Source organism: Coenobita brevimanus, chromosome 93, assembly GCF_032717465.1.
Source record: "Coenobita brevimanus isolate Jiangsu-jjx chromosome 93, ASM3271746v2, whole genome shotgun sequence".
Classification (NCBI taxonomy): domain Eukaryota; kingdom Metazoa; phylum Arthropoda; class Malacostraca; order Decapoda; family Coenobitidae; genus Coenobita; species Coenobita brevimanus.
Window position 1 is genome coordinate 30,653,844 of NC_137046.1, and position 17,584 is coordinate 30,671,427.

The 17,584-nt window shown below is 43.1% G+C and overlaps 1 protein-coding gene across 3 annotated transcripts in view; it reads left to right on the forward strand.

The window, feature by feature from the left end:
* The first annotated feature begins 1,233 nt into the window (after positions 1-1,233).
* Positions 1,234-17,584, forward strand: part of LOC145412565 (putative monocarboxylate transporter 5) — a 473,562-nt gene continuing 457,211 nt past the window's right edge. For all 3 annotated transcript variants that reach the window (XM_080282467.1, XM_080282468.1, XM_080282469.1), the window contains exons 1-2: positions 1,234-1,338; positions 14,045-14,659. In XM_080282467.1, coding sequence (XP_080138593.1) covers positions 14,174-14,659 — 486 coding nt within the window. In that variant the 5' untranslated portion in view covers positions 1,234-1,338; positions 14,045-14,173. The remainder of the gene's footprint in view (positions 1,339-14,044; positions 14,660-17,584) is intronic.

The window sequence follows — 17,584 nt, forward strand, 5'->3', positions numbered from 1 at the left end:
GTCAACTAATACAGTTTTCATTCGATGTAAACTAAATTATGAAAAGTTTCAGATTAAAGTAAGGCAGAAAGCACATTTTTAGAACAGTCAAAGGTCAGGGTCACTGGGCAGAGTCAAATGAAACATTTGATTCTATTTGAATTAAAGTTGGTGATGGATTAAGGATTAGGCGAGAATTTGAATGAAGTAGGTGAATGTAGGGAAGTCTTCGAGAGAAATGAAGTCAGTGGATAGACAGTGAGGTTGGATGATGAGGAAATGGACAATGTGAGTGCATTTAAGTACTTGGGTAGTGTGATGAGTAAGATTGGAAGTTTAGAGGGTGAAGTGCTTGAAAGGGTACAACAAGGAAGAAAGGGTGCTGGTTTCTTGAGAGCAGTGATAAGAATCAGGGAATTGAGCATGGAAGTAAAAAAGTCGCTTCATGACGGTATTGTGATACCAGCTCTAAAGTATGGAAGTGAAGCTTGGACCCTGTTGGAAGGACACAAGTCAAGAGTGAGAGCAGTGGAAATGAGTTATTTGAGAGGAGCATGTGGAGTTACATGGAGAGACAGACAAATGAGGATGTGAAGGAGCATTGTGATGTGGCTGTGGATGTGATAGGAAGCATTAGGAGAAATACATTGAGGTGGTTTGGCCATGTGAAGAGGATGTAGAGCGAGAGACTAACGAAGAGAGTGTATGTGAGCGAGGTGAAAAGCAGGAGAGGGAGGGGGAGGCCAAGGATGAGATGGAGGGATGGAGTGAAGTATACCTGTATAAGAGAGGGGGGTGTGAGCTGGGAGCAGGACAGTGAAATGGCAGGGGACGGGGCGACATGGAGTCGATTTGTTTGTGGCCATCCCTTACGGGATTGAGGCGTCTGGCAGTAGATACATACAGTAGACCGATTTCGTTTTCTTCAACAGCTTCCAGGAAGTGTTAGAGATTAACTGCTTCGGCACCTAGAGAAAACAAAAATGGCTGTAACCCTCCATGGCCTAGTCCAGTATGGAAAGCATGTCGTCGCTTAATTTGATGTAAAGTGGATCCTTTGTTTTAAATATTGGGTGTACTGTGATCTCAATACCTTGCAAAGCTTTCTTTTTTTTTCTTTTTCTTTTTTTTTCCACATTAGAGCAGCATCATAGTTACCCCTAATGCCTCCACCACAGAAAACGTGCGTCTGCGTGCGTGTTTGCCGACTGTGTGGCGACGAACTGAGGGAGGCGGGGAAGGCAGTGTATACCTGGCGTCACTGTGCGGGAGGTTCGTTGCCCCTGGATCTTAGAGCTGAACCCGTCCAACATGATCTTCACTATTATTCATCCGGGAGGTGACCAGTACATCTGAGGGGTAAGCAAGCCTTTCATAGGAGTAAGCAAGAACCGACAGTGAAAGGACTATTAATGACAGTGTACCGGTATGTCGTGCGGTAACTGTGTGTGTGTGTGTGTGTGTGTAGGAAGGACAGCCTGAGACTATGGCAGGGAAAACCGGTGTGGCACCAGGCAATCTTTGTTCACAGTTAATATTGGTAGTTGCCAGTTATTTTGTGCCAAATTACACGTTAGGCTACCTGTATTCGTTCAGTAATTTCTGCCGACATTCATAGTGGTGATCATGAATTTTCAGCGAACTTTTATATACTGTACATTAATGATAATGATAATATTTGTTAACAAGGAGTATTGTCTCCTCTTTAGCAATAAGTTAATAACAACTATAGTACTTGATAGCCTATGTATCGTATGTGTCTGTCACATGGCAGTCTAAGTGTAGGTTAATGACCAATGGAGAGACAGGACTGCAACGAAATAATAATGAAATGACGTGTGCTTTAAAAATACTTTTTTGTCTTGATATGAATGTGACGATGTTCTGTTGCAAGCTAATAGGTAAAACACTTGAAAATCATGAAGTACCTAGCGATGTCAGCTCCTATAGTCTTGGCTAGCCAGGGGCTAGTGCACTATCAGCAACTGAAGTCCTGTCTTCTTTCTCGCTTTTCTCTCCGGGGACTTTGAATTAGTCTCGTGAATTCGAAACAGACGACGTTGATGACACTGATCTGTGGCCTGATTAAGTCATCAGTGTCGACTGACGGAGATTCATGAAGCTGTTTCAAACAGCTTCATGAATCTCCTGTTTGTCAGAAGTCAATAAAGAAAGAAACTGCAGAGGCGACAGGATTTTTGTTGGCAACTGTTGGCATTATATTAAATTTCGTGCCTCTCGCCGTGCGGGGTCAACCAAGCGTAGTTTGCCCTCGGTCCTCTGTTCGATAATCCGTTGAGTTCATGACATCCACCCGGCCAGATCCCCCCCTCAGTTCTTCCTGTTTTTCCCGCCTGTCCTATCCTCCACCTCTCGAAATACATACATACCGCTGTGTATTATGTACATGATTTGTTTATTGTTTGTTCTTATCAGTTATCATTGCCTCTTCCCTTCTTGATTTCCTTATAATTGCCCTTCCCCCCTTCTTCCCGTCTGATTTTCCCCTTCCCTCATTCTTCCAGTCTGACTTACCTCTCCCCTCATTCTTCCAGTATGAATCACCCCTCCCCTTTCTTCCAGTATGACTCACCCCACCCCTCTTTCTTCCAGCATGACTCACTCTTCCCCTTTTTCTTCCAGTCTGACTCACCCCACCCCTCTTTCCTCCAGTCTGACTCACCCCACCCCTCTTTCCTCCAGTATGAATCACCCCTCCCCTCTTTCCTCCAGTCTGACTCACCCCACCCCTCTTTCCTCCAGTCTGACTCACCCCACCCCTCTCTTCTCCAGTCTGACTCACCCCACCCCTCTTTCTTAACACCCGATTCATCCCTTCCTTCTTCCCTGCCAGCTCATTCCTCCTTCCGTCATCCAGCCTTCTGTTCCCTTTTTTGGTTTACTTCAGTCATCCGTTCCTTCCTTCTCTCTCTCACTGCCAACCTCTCAGCATATATCGGGGTATGTTGACCCGTGTCGGATGCATGTAAAGCATTGCCTGTGTGCTCATCGTTTGTGTATTTCTTTTTAATGATTATTCGGATATTATTACCCTGTTGTAAGGTTCGAACGGGGTATGAAAAAGATACTTGGTTTGAAGTGGAAACTGGGGTGAAACAAGGAAGTGTACTATCCCCATTACTGTTTATTGCTTATATGGACATGATAATTAAAAGATTCAAGGAAAGGTTTGGAAATGAAGAGCAAGGGGATATATTGGCCTACGCAGATGACATCGCATGTTGGAGTAATAGCCGGCCACAACTAACAAGAGCTTTGGAGTGCTGGAGGGAATGTTTTGAAGAAGCAGGAGTAACAATAAACATAAACAAAACAGAAATACTCACTGCGAAAAAGCAAAATGATGATGCGGATGATATAGTAGTTGGGGGCGATCAGGTCAAAGAAGTAGAACTTGTAAAATATCTGGGGTGTATTTTTACGAAGGAGGGAGATAAGAATAAGAGAGAGATCACCGAAAGGATAACTAAATATAGCAGATGTGTATGCTCTCTATATCCAATACTCAAAGACAGATATGTACCACTGGAGGCAAAGAGAACTATATTCCAGTCTATTTTAACACCTATACTGACATACGCATCTGAGAGCTGGACTTTGACAACCCGAGACTGGAGCAGAGTTCAAGCAGCAGAAATGAGACCACTGAGAGCAATAGTGGACAAAACAAGGAGAGACAGAATCAGGAATGAAACAATAAGAGAAATGGTTGGAGTAACATCGGTGAGAAAAGTAATCGAAAATTCACAACTGAGATGGCTAGGACATGTTGAGAGGATGGACGAGTCAAGAATAGTGAAGGAGAGATGGAATTGGAGACCTGATGGCAGAAGATCAGTCGGAAGACCTCGGAAAAGATGGAGAGATGGGGTGGAGGAACTGTTGGACAGACGAGGTATGGATAACATCGAAGCATCGAGAAATCAAGAGGCCTTTGAGAGAACCAACTGGAGACGGCTGATCCACCTGACAGGCTAAATGCCTACCTGGGAGCCGAATGAATGAATGAATGAATTGAAACACACACACACACACACACACACACACACACACACACACACACACACACACACACACACACACACACACACACGTCAGTGGCGCAACTTATTTACTGTCCTCACATCGTTCTTGTTTTGCGTGAGATCCAGACCCAGTGGCATTTTGACCGGTACCAACCGGTCTCTCTCTTTGTCTGTCTGTCTGTCTCTCTAGTGTACTGTTCTGTACTCTGCTTTCAGAATTATGGTCGTGGTCTTTCTTTTGTGTTGACGCACCATGTTGAACCAGTACCATGACTGGGGACCTACTGTATGTCGTTACGGGTTTTGTTCCGAGGAAAGATTAGGAATTAGCAAACAACTCATTTTTGCCGCAGTGAAATATGTGTAGGTCTGTGCTCATGAAGTTTTTATTTCTGACTTTTTTGTGCCAGGAAGAAAGAATTAAGACTAGAAGCTTGCAAGATTATTCCCTTCAAGGAAAAAAAAAAATCAAGATCCGTTCAATTCGAGATCCCTGGACACATTGCGTTTAAAAGACTGGAGGGCACAGGCAGAGGGAGATACAAAGACAGTCCCATAGGTGACATGCTGCATACATGAATGACTGGGAGTATCGGTGACTCTAGATCTAGAGAGTTGGACAGAAAAGGGGAGAGAGTTTGCTGCCAGACGGGTGTTACGCACCCGCCCGTAATCGAGGGGGGATGCAAGCAGGGAGTTTAGAAGTGACTACTGAAGTAGCTGTGGAAAAGAGAAAAAGCTGCAACAGTGCGGCGAAGAGACAGAAGTTGAAGGGAATCAGTAAGAGGAAGCGTTAATGAGACTAAAAGCCTTTGACTCCACCTTGTTGAGAAGTGCTGTATGTGGGGATTCTCCCTACATGAGAGTCGTACTCTACACAGAGGCGAATAAAAACCCTGTATAAAGTCATCAGATGTGTGGAGGTAAAGAGGGTACGGAGTCAGCATAGCACATCTAAAATCTTGAAGGCAGATTTTGCAGGGGAAGTGATATGATGTTTCCATTATAAATTCCGAGACAATGAAACCCCAAGTGTGTTCGGAGAAGATGTGGGATTGACTTGGATGTTGTCAAATATTAAAGGATATTCTTGTGGAAGATTTTGGCTGGTCGAAATATGCAGGGACTTAGATTGAGATGTATTAAAAACAACGACGCTACTTTACCACAGTCAGATAATTATGTGAACCAGGTCAGAAATAGTTGTCCCGTAGCCTCATCCCGTGTTTGTTGTTGTAACTTCTGTGATGGACAATGTGGGAAGCGAATGGAAAGGTAAATGGTGGAGTCATTGGCATCTTCCATGTAATTCACCGGGTCGGTCAGGATCACTTGATGATCGTGATCGTGTGTGTATGTGTGTTCGTACCGAATTGTTTTTACCTAATTGTATCTTTACAGGAATGAGTCAAGCTCGTATTATCCCGTGTTTTAAACCATTTTTATCATACATATCCTTAAATTTATGAATTGTTTTGGCACAAACTATTTCATTCGGTAGTGCATTCCGCTGATCATTTGCCCTATTTGGGAAACTGAATTTCCTTACGTCTTAATTGCATCTCTTTTTATGTAGATTTTTGCAGTATCCGCTTACTGATGCTTCCCCATAGGTTATATATTCATTTATGTCTAATTTCACTTTCCCTGAGATGCATTTATATAGTATAATCATATCTCCTCTTTTCTTTCTTTCCTGTAGTGTTGGTAGATTCAGCTTTTCTAGTCTTTCTTCATAGCTTAGATCCCGTAAGCTTTGTACCCATCTTGTAGCAGACATTGTACTTTTTCAATCTTATCTATATGTTTTTTGAGATGTGGATTCCAGACTACTGATGCGTACTCCAGGGTTGGCCAGATGAATGATGTTATCTTTCTCAGCATGTCTTCATATATATATGTGAATACCGTTCTCATATTAGCAAGCAATATATAGATATTCCATACCTTTGATGTGGTCAGCTGGAGATAGTCTGTTACTGATAATCACTCCTAAGCCCTTCTCCTGTTCTGATATGTGTAGGGTTGAACTTCCTATCTTAGTATTCCAACCTGGTCATTTTCCACTTTTACCAAACAATTGCATGGCGTTTGTCCACATTGAATTCCATTTGTCATCTATTGCTCTAATCATGAAGCCCATTTAATTCCCTTGTAGCTCTCTGCACGAGTCTGTGTTTGTAATTATCCTTTGTATTTTTGCATCATCAGCAAACATTTAGATGGTTTCCATTTCCAATGTTGCTGTCAGTGTCATTTATATATAGTAAAAACATAATTGGTGCCAGCGCTGAACCCTGTGGAACTCTGCTGGTTACTTCTCTCCATGATGAGTAATTTCCCCTTAGTACTGTTCTCATTTCTCTTTTTCTGAGAATATCCGGCATCCAACAGTACAGATTACCTTGGATTCCTCCTTGATGGTACAGTTTCCATAAAAGTCTTTGGTGCTTTCTTGAAATCTGAATAGATATTCTCTACTCTTCCCTCTCATTTCTGTAGTGTTTCTGCAACTCTATCATAGTAGTTTAATAGATTAGTAACACATGATTTTCACTTTCTAAAACCGAATTACCTTTCCGTTATCATACCGTTTCTTCTAGATGGTTTACCCAAACTTTTCTTATCAGCTTTTCTAGTATCTTACAACACTGGTCAGTGATATTGGTCGGTAGTTGAATGGATTCTGTCTATTTCCTTTCTTGAATAGGGGAACAATGTTTGCTTTCTTCCAAATACCAGGTAGTTTACCTTGACTTAAGGATTCCATGAATATTAAATATATTGGTCTGCTTAACTCTTCTGCATGTTTATGTTGCACCCAACCAGAAATTTCATCAGGACCATTTGCTTTTCCATTGTTTAATTTACTCAACTCTTCCTGTACCTCTTGTTCCGATGTCGCATATATGGTAATGTGTATGGGCATACACCTTCCTTATCATCTCTCTCAAAATTACTTTCTTCTGTAAAAACTTTATTCCTCTGATCTTTCCTAATTCTTTGTTTTAGCTTCATCCCTCTTTTCCTTTAGTAATCCCCATTCCTCCTAAATTAGGCGTCCTTTTATCCATACCTTTTTCAGTTCCTTTTTTTCCTCAGTTTGTTTGCATTTTTTAATATTCCTTTACAGTGTTCACACTTTGGAAGGTTACTTTTAGGGGCCTTGACTTATTTTTCTGATATTTTCCTAGCGTTTTGTGACCCTCAATATCTTTATCAGATATATCCTGTGATACTTCTTTCAATATGTTTATTATATTTACCATCTCCCTTTTGTCTCTTGAGATTCTATATTTTATTTCTTCTTCATCTATACCAGTAAGAGTGAAAGTTGGACTACAAATGTGGGCAATTATGTGTGTGTATGTGCCAGCGCAATATTGTGCAAGTAGAGTGAAAGAAGTGTTCTGAATGAATGTGGAAGCGTGCATGGAAAAGTTTTTAAGGAATGAGAGAGTGTTTTTGATTGGAGATATTAGTGGAAAAGTAGGGAATGTGAAAGTGGATGGAGTAGTTGGTGAGTGGGGGGTGCCTGCAGAAGTGGATGAGAATGGCAGTGCTCCAGTGGACATTTGTGCAGGGAGGGGGTTGGTGATAGCCAATACTCTCTTTTGACACAAAATAATCCATAGGTATACATAGTGAGTAATGAGAAGGGTGGGTGGTGAATTGAATGAACGGAAGGCAATGATTGATTACGGGTATGTGTGTGTGGATGATAGAATGAAAAAGTGTGTAATGGATGCAAGAGCGTACAGAGGGGTGGGAGTGGACTTTCTGACCACCATCTGGTGGTGGTGAAAGTCAAGGATCAAATGAAATGGAGGAGGAGGAAAAGAGAAGGACAGGAGGAAGTAGTCCATACAAGGAGGGTAGAAAAGTTTCAAGAGGATGGAAAAAAGGCAGAATAAAAGAGAGAAGTGGAGGAGCAATTGGGTAAATATGATTTGGAGCAGATGGGGGACATGGAACGTGTGTGCAAGATATTCACAGAAGAAATCTGTGCAGGATGTGAGATGGTGTGTGGGGTGAACAGAAGATGAAAGGGAGTGCAAGGAACAGCATGGTGAGATGAAGAGGTGAGACAGGTTGTGACGCAGAAGAAGAAAGCATGTAGTGAATGGATGTGAAACAGGGGCGTGGAGGCAGTTGAAAGACAGAAGAGAGAGTTATATGTAGAGAGGAAGAGAGAGGTGAAAAGGTTAGTAAGACAGAGAGTAAGAACATAGTGGATGAGGAATTTGGAAGGAATTTGAGTGTAGAGTGGAGGGAATGTAAGAAAATGTTCTGGAAAGAGGTAAAGAGAGTTAGAGAGGGTGATAAAGAATTGAGTCGGGGAGTGAAAGATAAAAATGGTATATTACAAGTGGAGAAGGGAGAAAAAGTGAGCAGATAGAGAGAATGCTTTAAGAAATTGTTGAACATAGAGAATGAACGCATAAGTGGCTGGGGAATGGCTGGGAGGAGGAGGGAGATGAGAAGAGAGGAAGGGATCATTAGGATGGAAGTAGTGGAAGCGATGAAGAAAGTCAAAATGGGGAAAGCTCTGGGAACTGATGAGGTGTGTGGTGAAATGCTGAAATCTGGGGGAGAGATAGTAGTAGAATGGATATAAAAGATGTGCAGATTGGCCTGGGAGGGAGGTAGAGCTCCGAAGGATTGGAAATCAGGCATAATTATTCCCCTGTACAAAGGAAAAAAGGAAAAAAGAAGTGTGTGGTAATCATAGGGACATTCTTCTTAGTGTAATAGGAAAAGTATATGGTAGGATACTTACTGACCGAGTTAGGGAAATAACAGAGGAATTAGTTGGAGAAGAACAGGGAGGTTTTAGGACGGGAAAAGGTTGTGTAGATCAGATATTTATTCTTAGATCTTTAGTGGAAAAGTTTCTAGAGAAGGGAAAGAAGTTGTATGCGGCCTTCATGGATTTGGAGAAAGCATATGACAGAGTGGATAGACGAGGAATGTGGAAAGTATTAAGGATATACGGTGTAAATTGTAAGTTGTTGAATGCCGTGAAGAGTATGCATGAGGGTGCTAAGGTTGCTGTGCGTATGGATAGTGAACTGAGTGAATTTTTCTATTGAATGTTGGATTGAAATGTGTGTCATGTCCCCATGGTTGTTCATTCTGTATATGGATGGGGTTATAAAAGAGAGACAAGGTAGGGCAGTGGATGTTGGAGAAACCATAATGAGAGAGGGCAGTGTTTGGAAACTCCCTGTACTGATATTTGCAGATGTTATTGTATTGTTAAGTGAAGACGAAGGGGAACTGCAAGGCTTAGTGTATGAGTTTGGGAGAGTGTGTAAGAAACAGAATATAAAGGTGAATGTAGGGAAGAGTAAAGTTATGCTCATTGAGAGAAATGAGCTCACTGAATGTACAGTGAGGCTGGTTGAGGAGGAAATGGAAAATGTGAGTGCATTTAAATTTAAGTACTTGGGTAATGTGATGAGTAAGGATGGAAGTTTAGAGAGTGAAGTGCTTGAAAGGGTACAGCAGGGAAGAAAGGTTGCTAGAACTTTGAAAACAGTGATAAGGAACAGAGAAGTGAGCATGGAAACAAAAAAGTCACTGCATGACGGTATTGTGATACCAACTCTAATGTATGGAAGTGAAGCTTGGACCTTGTTGAAAGGACACAAGTCAAGAGTGAGAGCAGTGGAAACGAGTTATTTGAGAGGAGCATGTGGAGTCATATGGAGAAACAGACTGGCGAATAAGGAAGTGAAGGAGCGTTGTGGTGTGGATGTGGATGTGAGTGATAGTAAGCGTTACGAGAAATACATTGAGGTGGTTTGGCCATGTGGAGAGGATGGAGAGCGAGAGACTAACGAGGAGAGTATGCGAGTGAGGTGAAGAGGGAGGAGGAGGCCGAGGATGAGATGGAGGGATGGAGTGGAGAGCTATTTGAAAGGGGGGGGGGAGCTGGGAGCAAGGCAGTGAAATGGCAGGAGGTGATTTGTTTGTGGCCACCCCTTACGGGATTGAGGCGTCTGGCAGTAATTAGATCTATACCAGTGATTACTATAGATTTATTGATGTCTGCTGATTCCTTTATCATTTTTGGATCTTTCTTTATGATTTCTTTCACTTCCATTCTTATGCGTTTTCATCTACATTTGTTTCAAAATCTATCATTACTTTCACCATTGCAGCATAGGGCCTACGTAGTTTGTACCGGTTCTTCATCTTTGCAATTTCTCATCATTTCATTCACTTGGGTTATCTTCCCTTCAGTACCACTGCTTTGGTCTAACAGACTGCTTGCTTGCCTAGTTGTCTCTTTATCGTTTCTGAGATCCTCCATAATTCTCTCATGGTTAACTACTGTACGTCCCATCTCAATCTTTTTTTTTTTCTTTTTTTCTTTTTTTTCCTCAGTGAGTCCACCTCAACTGACTTCCATTACTTAGTCTTCATTTCTTTCCTTCTGCAGGCGTTTTTCCTTTTTGATAGCTGCATTTTATATTTGAAAAAATTTCTCCATTTTATTAACTTTCTCCACAGTTTTATTATATGTTTCCATTTTAACCAGTTCTCAGTATTCGTCATTCTGTTCTCTACACTTATCCCTTCTCGTCGCACCGTTTAGGGACATCTTACAGAAAGAGAACGTTTACTTACAAATTGGCATCTCCCTGCTACCCGCCTGGTGATAATGACGACACCCAACTGGTGTTTGAGTTGTATCAGCGGATTCCTTGGCTGCACTCACTTGCATGTATTCTTTTATTTGGACAACACATTTTTGCATATACTTGCTCTGATATATTAGGACATCACTTAATTTAGCCTAGTACAGAGCTTGACTCGTATAAAGATAGTATTAGGTGTGGCCAACAGTGGCTAGTAGCGTAGCGAAGTGACGTGGTGTCGTGTGTGTGTGTGTGTGTGTGTGTGTGCGCGCTTTTCTGTATTTTTAAAGTAATTCCCATATCCCCTTAAAATATTACTCGTGATGTGCGTGAAAATGAGTCCCGGTATGTAATGTTGTCCGGATTTGCTTGTAAAACAGCCAGTAAGGAAAACATTCCTTTAGTTGAGGGTTTGCAGAGCAAACGTTTTAGCGACAGGTGGTCAGGGTGGTGGAAGTGCTGCCTAATATACGGAAATCCCAGAATCGAATATGCATGGAGAGAGAGAGAGAGAGAGAGAGAGAGAGAGAGAGAGAGAGAATTTTGCCTGTGATCACCTGTGAGTTAGTATCGTTTAACTCTTTATTCATGCTGTATGGATATTGCGATAAGGCCGACGAAGAGACCATGTTTGTTCGTGAATTCGCTGCTCAGGGTGACATTAAGCGAAACAAGATTTTCCATAGCATATAATCCGTTTGTGTGTGTGTGTGTGTGTGTGTGTGTGTGTGTGTGTGTGTGTGTGTGTGTGTGTGTGTGTGTGTGTAAATTTTTTTGCATTACGCTTAAGGATTGCACAGAAATAACTGAGTTAATATCAGTGTATTACATGTATACAAATATAAATATATGTAACGGTATTTTTGGAGTATAACAAATTTTATTGGGTGAATGGGGCGAGGTGAGGTGAGGTGAGGTGGGGTGAGGTGAGGTGGGGCGAGGTGAGGTGGGGTGAGGTGAGGTGGGGTGAGGTGAGGTGAGGTGGGGTGAGGTGAGGTGAGGTGAGGTGGGGTGAGATGAAAGTGAAATGACAGCGCTGGCTGGATGACATCCAAGTGAGGCCATGAACATGACATCTTTAGCAATGTTCTCACTTCGCCTCAAGTCATCACCTCACCCCACCACACCCCTCCCGCCTTGCACCACCCTCGCCACCAGCATTTCCTCACGTTTCTCACCTCTCATCTGTCTCCTTTATTATATTTCTCATTCCCCCTATTCCTCTATTTCTTCATGTGGTTGTATCCTTCAGTGTCTCTAAAAACTCGCTTGCCACCGTTTCCCATATGTCCCGTCCCCTTCCCATATTCCTCCTCTCGGCTTGTCTTCAGTTCATTTCCTCTTTCCTTATCATGTTTTTCCCTCAAAGAGTTACCGATTTTTTTCTTTTCTTGATCACTTACTTATATTTCTTCCTTGTACAATTCCCTGTAAAAATTTCCTTCCTCTTCCATTACCTTAATATCTCATAACAGTATGTTAATATCGGTAGTTATGAGTAACGGTTAGTTAAAAGTAAGTGTTCAACTGACCAGATGTATCATACTGACTGCATACAACTTTAACAAACTGATATTATGTTATGGGTTACAGAATGTCAACAAGAGGAACATAACTTTTGCAGGGGTCAACATTCATTTCCGTTTCTCCGTAAGCCTCTTCACTCCTTAATTTTGCTCTTATTTTTTTTCTTTTTTTTTTTTCACCCTCTTTATCGTGTGTCGTCTATCGTTCTTATCTCCTCTCTTATCCATCCACTTTAATCTCAGTCCTCCATTTTGTTCTTATTTCCCTCCTTGTTTATTTTTCTCCTCTTTATTCTTCCTCCATAACGTTCTTAGTTAATTCACTATTTTCCCCTCTTCATTACTCCCCTTATTCCCGTCCTCGTCTTTCCTTTCTCTCGCATTATCTCCCTTTTTATCCTTCTCGTCGTTTTCTCTCCCGTGTCCCTCCTTCCCTCCCCATTTATAACCTTCTCTCCCTCCGCTATTGCTCCCTCTTCCCCTTCCTCCCTATTCTCCCTTCCGTAGTCTCTCCCTGCCACCCTTTCCCCCCTTCCCCTCCTCCCGCCTCTGATTTCTGCGCCGTGAATCGACCAGCAGATGAGGCAAGAGAGGGAGAGAGAGAGAGAGAGAGAGAGAGAGGGGGGGGGGGAGACGGGGTTTGAGGGGAGAAAAGAAGAGAGGCTTGTCAGGTTGGAAGTTCGTAAGAATACACAGGAAATACAGGTAACAGAAAGCCTATTGACCCCTGACGAGGTTATCTGTCGGAAAAGTCTGTCCAGCGTGTGAGAAAAAATGATAGAAAGGAGGAGGTGGAGGGGGAGAGGGATTGTGAAGAGAACGAGGGGGAGAGGAAGGGCAGGTAGGGGAATGATAAGTAGGTGAGGGGGGAAGGAAGGGGGGACGGACGGGGAAGCAAATAGGTCAGGGAGGACTATGAAGGAGGTGGGAGGCTAAGGGATGTGGGACGGGGAAGGACACACAGATAATGATGTACAGGGGAAGCGAGAGAGGGACGGCGAGATAGGGGATGCATTAGTGATATGGCAGGAGGGAAAGAGCCAAGGACACATCGGAGAGAGAGAGAGAGAGAGAGAGAGAGAGAGAGAGAGAGAGAGAGAGAATGTAATGGGCTGAAGGACGGGGATGAAATTGAAAAAAATGGAGGGACAAAATATTAACTTAAGGATAGAGAAAGCGGTAATAAATTTAGACGAGAGGAAGGTGGAGGAGAGGAAGAGAGTAAGCTGTTTGAAGTAGATGTAAAGACCAAGGGAGGGACTTAGCTGGGGATATGAACATGAGGTGGAGAAGGGGGAGGGGGAGGGGTAGAAAGAAGGGGGGTATGGGATACAGGGCGAGAGAAGAGGTAAGGGGAAAAAACAGACTGAGGGATAAATAGGACGAGAGAAAGGATAGAGGAAGAGGAAAGGCGAGAGGAGTGTAGGGAGAAGAATCGGATTGGGGATAGATAGGGCGAGAGGAAGGGCAGGGAGAAGACAGAGTGAGAGGAGGGATAGGGGAAGGAAACAGCAGGTAGGGGATAGGTACCATAAGGCGAGAGGAAGAGTAGGGGAGTGGAGGCGTAGAAGGTATGAGTGAGGAGGGTGAGGGAAACCGAAGGAGGAACTGTTTATGGTACAGACAGGTATAAAGTAGAAAGGGTTACAGAAAAGTAAAGGGGAAATATTACACAATAGACTTCACCTGAAGAGGAGATATTGACAGAGAGGAGTTGGGAATGGATGTGTGGGTGAGGGAGAGAGGAAAATGAAGACAGACTGTTGAGTAGGAGAGAGAGAGAGAGAGAGAGAAGGGGGGGGGGGCAGGAATTTCTAACTCCAGCATTTCTTTCTTCTTTTTACAGGTATGACAAGATTATGACTTAGCTGAAGATGTCACTAACTTAGCCTTCCGAGCCACCACCACCACCACCACCACCACCAACAACAACAACAACAACAACAACAACATTACTAGCATCACGAGCAGCAGCATGAAGCTCGATAAACAGATATCAAAGGAAGGGGAAAAGAAGGAGGAAGAGGAGAAGAAGGAGACCAAGACGAATAAGCAGACGAAGGAGGAGCTAAATGAACGCCTTGCGGGAACCAGTCGAAGCGGCGATGGTGGCAAGGAAGAGAAAGACGACAACAACAAACCAACCAATAGCAGTGCTGATGAAACGCCCCCAAGGAAGTTCTCTGGGGAAGACGAACACCCCATCAACAACAAGATCTCCCACGATGGACAGGAGAAGCCGGAGAACTGGGCCGTGGACGGAGAACCCAGCATGGACCAGCAAGTTCAGGAGGAGATACCGATAAGGGAGCTGGATCTAGGGCGAGTGGATTCCAAGATGTGTATGGCCAACCTAGAGACGATCAAGGAGGGGGAGGTGCTGGAGCTGCCCCCTGACGCCTGCATAGCCTCCCCTCTCACCAGGGACTCCACGGCACGGTTCTACTTCGGCGACAGCACTGTGAGTAGGCGGTTCCTTTTGTTGTGTTTCGTATGTGACTTGAAGGATTTATTGCATATTATTAGATTTTTTTTTTCTTTCTTTTTTTGAAGGGAGGAGTCTTTGTTTTTACCATACATAATTTTACCCAAAGTTCTTTTATAGCTTGACGGGTTATTGGGGTTTGCAAAAGGATATTTATTTTGTGTCTTTGTTTTCATAATGTCTTTTACTCAAAGTTTTTTCTTTCGAAGGATTATCAGACATTCCAAGAAGAAAATTAATGTTGTTGGAGGTCATTGGTTTCATGTTTGGGCTACATTTCTCCTTTTTTACACAACTCAAAGGATTATTGGATATTGCAGAAATGCCGTTTTCACATACAGTGTTTTACTTTGTTGGTGTACAGTTGAAGGCATATTGGACGCTGCAGACAAGAAATATTGTTTGCACGGCATGACATATGAGTATTTACCACCTGACAAAGACAGCGTGTTGTTGGTTTTCCTTATTTTTCTTCTTGTCTTTTTGTCTGTTGATGTCATTGTAGTGCAAACCAGTGGACTCGCTGACTTCCTTGGTCTTGTATTGGATTTATTGTGCCTGTGTTTACTGTCAGCGTCCTCGATAATTTATTTGCCTTGTCGTGTATTAGTTTCTTTGTAGTGACGTTGTTTGTGATACGTATACTGTAGTATCTGATTTCGTGATACTTATTTCTTGTGATGTGTACTGTATCCTACATAGATCGCTTTCTTCACCATTGATGAAAGTGATTTTTTTCCCTCGAGCCTTTTTTAAAAATATATTCATTGTCATGTATTTCTTTGTTCTGACTTTTAGTTATTGTTTCTTCTGCCAACGAAGTTGGACTGAAGGTATTTTTTTACTCGTGTCTTTGTGTACAAGGTATCTCAAAAAGCTGTAATCGGATTTCTGTTATATGTGGTGGATATTGGGCAGCGGATCAGGGAAGACTTGATTAGGTTTTAAGATGGACCCGGCTGAGGGTACAGGAATAAATCATAAATTCTATTGGGATTGGCAGAGGTATGCCATCTCTGATTTCAAGTGGTAGGGCAGTATAAGACCGTAGCATTGACTGAAGAAGTGTGACCTTAAATAGCTTCATCTGGTAGGAAAGAGGAATTACAGCTGTAAATCACAAATTTTATTGAAGATGGTGAATGAAAGCGCTGTGTCAGCGCTTCAGGTTGTTTTTCCCCAATCCCGGTCATGCCTGGCCAGCAGACATGACGACCACAGGTAAGCAACTACTGCGGGGTCGTGCCATAGGTTTCCTACACTGTTGATGTGTTTACTTCTTAGTTTAGCATTGTGTTGTGCAGTGCTCCATAATGTGTGTTGTGTGTGGTCCTATTCTACAAGTCGGGCATGGGTCATGTGTGATTCCATCCAACTCAAGTCTAAGCTGATAACTGGTAAAGGCCGGGTCAGACTAGGTGAAATTGATCAGCTGTATTTAAGGATACCTCTGATGGGTGGATGTAGGGGGGCAGGATGGCATACAGTATGACATTCTGATTAAGATGTTTTGCCTTGTGCGTGAAATTAGTATGTAAGTGTTTCTTCGTTGCAAATGATGGAATGTCTGGATAGGGTGCAGTTGAAGAGGGTCTGGTAGTGTTTGTGTGGTGATTGTTTATGTGTCTAGTTGTGTTGTGTGGCGGTGACTTACAGTGGTAAGGGTGCTGCCGCGTAGAGCCGTGTGCCTCTCATATCAAGATCCCTCAGAAAGAGAGGACTTCATTTTCAAAATGTAAGTGAACTGTGGGAGTGGTACTGGTGCAGCCAGTGATGATTTGTATAGCGCTTTTGTGTATGGTCTGCAAGATGTTGTAGTGGGTATTAGTTTTTTTTTGTGTGTGTGTCCGTCTCTGGACACAGGCTTCACAACCCGTTACCACGGCCCAGTAGTTCTCCTACGTCCACACACCTCCACATGTCGCCACTATGGCACTAACACCCACTGTCCATAGTGAATACATACTAGAGCTGTCTCGTAAAGGAATGGTGTATTGGTATTAGTGGGGTATTTTTATGACATGTCGGCGGGTCGTCTGGTAGTTCAGTAAAGTCCGCTTTAATGAAATTCAAATCCTTACATTGTTCCCTGCCCCAGTGGGGATTCGAACTTGGGTCCATTAGGACAGCAGGCCAACTCTGTTGATTCAGCCACTGCCTCCCCCAAATGATAATGATAATAATGACCCATGCTGGAGAGGCATTGGACATCTCCGATTTAATATAGTGTTTTTAGAGCAGGAAATGTGTGTGTGTGTGTGTGTGTGTGTGTGTGTGTGTGTGTGTGTGTGTGTGTGTGTGTGTGTGTGTGTGTGCGTGTGTGTGTGTTTCCCTCCAGAGTCTCGCCCTCAAATGGCTTGAGGCATGGCAGAGAAAACTTGGGAGGAGATCATAAAAAATGAGCTTAAGGTTAAAAATTTGGACATAGATTTTGCTGAACATTGTAAAGCATGGAGAGCCGCCCTCATACTGAGATTGCCGTCTTGGCAGTTCTAATACTGTTTCGGTGTTGTTTGGTTATAAGCAGGTAATCACGTGACCAGTGACGTATATACCACGCCCTGATCCCACACGACAACAGCATCCCTACAACACCTGCCTGCACCCACACCCGTAACAACGTGACACAAAGTCTCCTGACTGGACCAGCAACCCGAGTACGAACAATGGGTGTGTGTGGTGCATCTGTAGTGCTTCACCTGTAGTGAGGCTGATTGGCTAGAAATTGGGGTTCTGGAATGAGCGAAATTGGCCCCATTAGCGGATCTCTGAAACTTAAGGACATGCCATTCAGATTCAGCGTAATGAATCCAACCTTACCGTGAAGCAGTAAACTTGTAACCTGTCCCTACTGAAAGTATTAAAGGTTGGAGATCCTTGAATCTTCTGTTGCATGAGGAA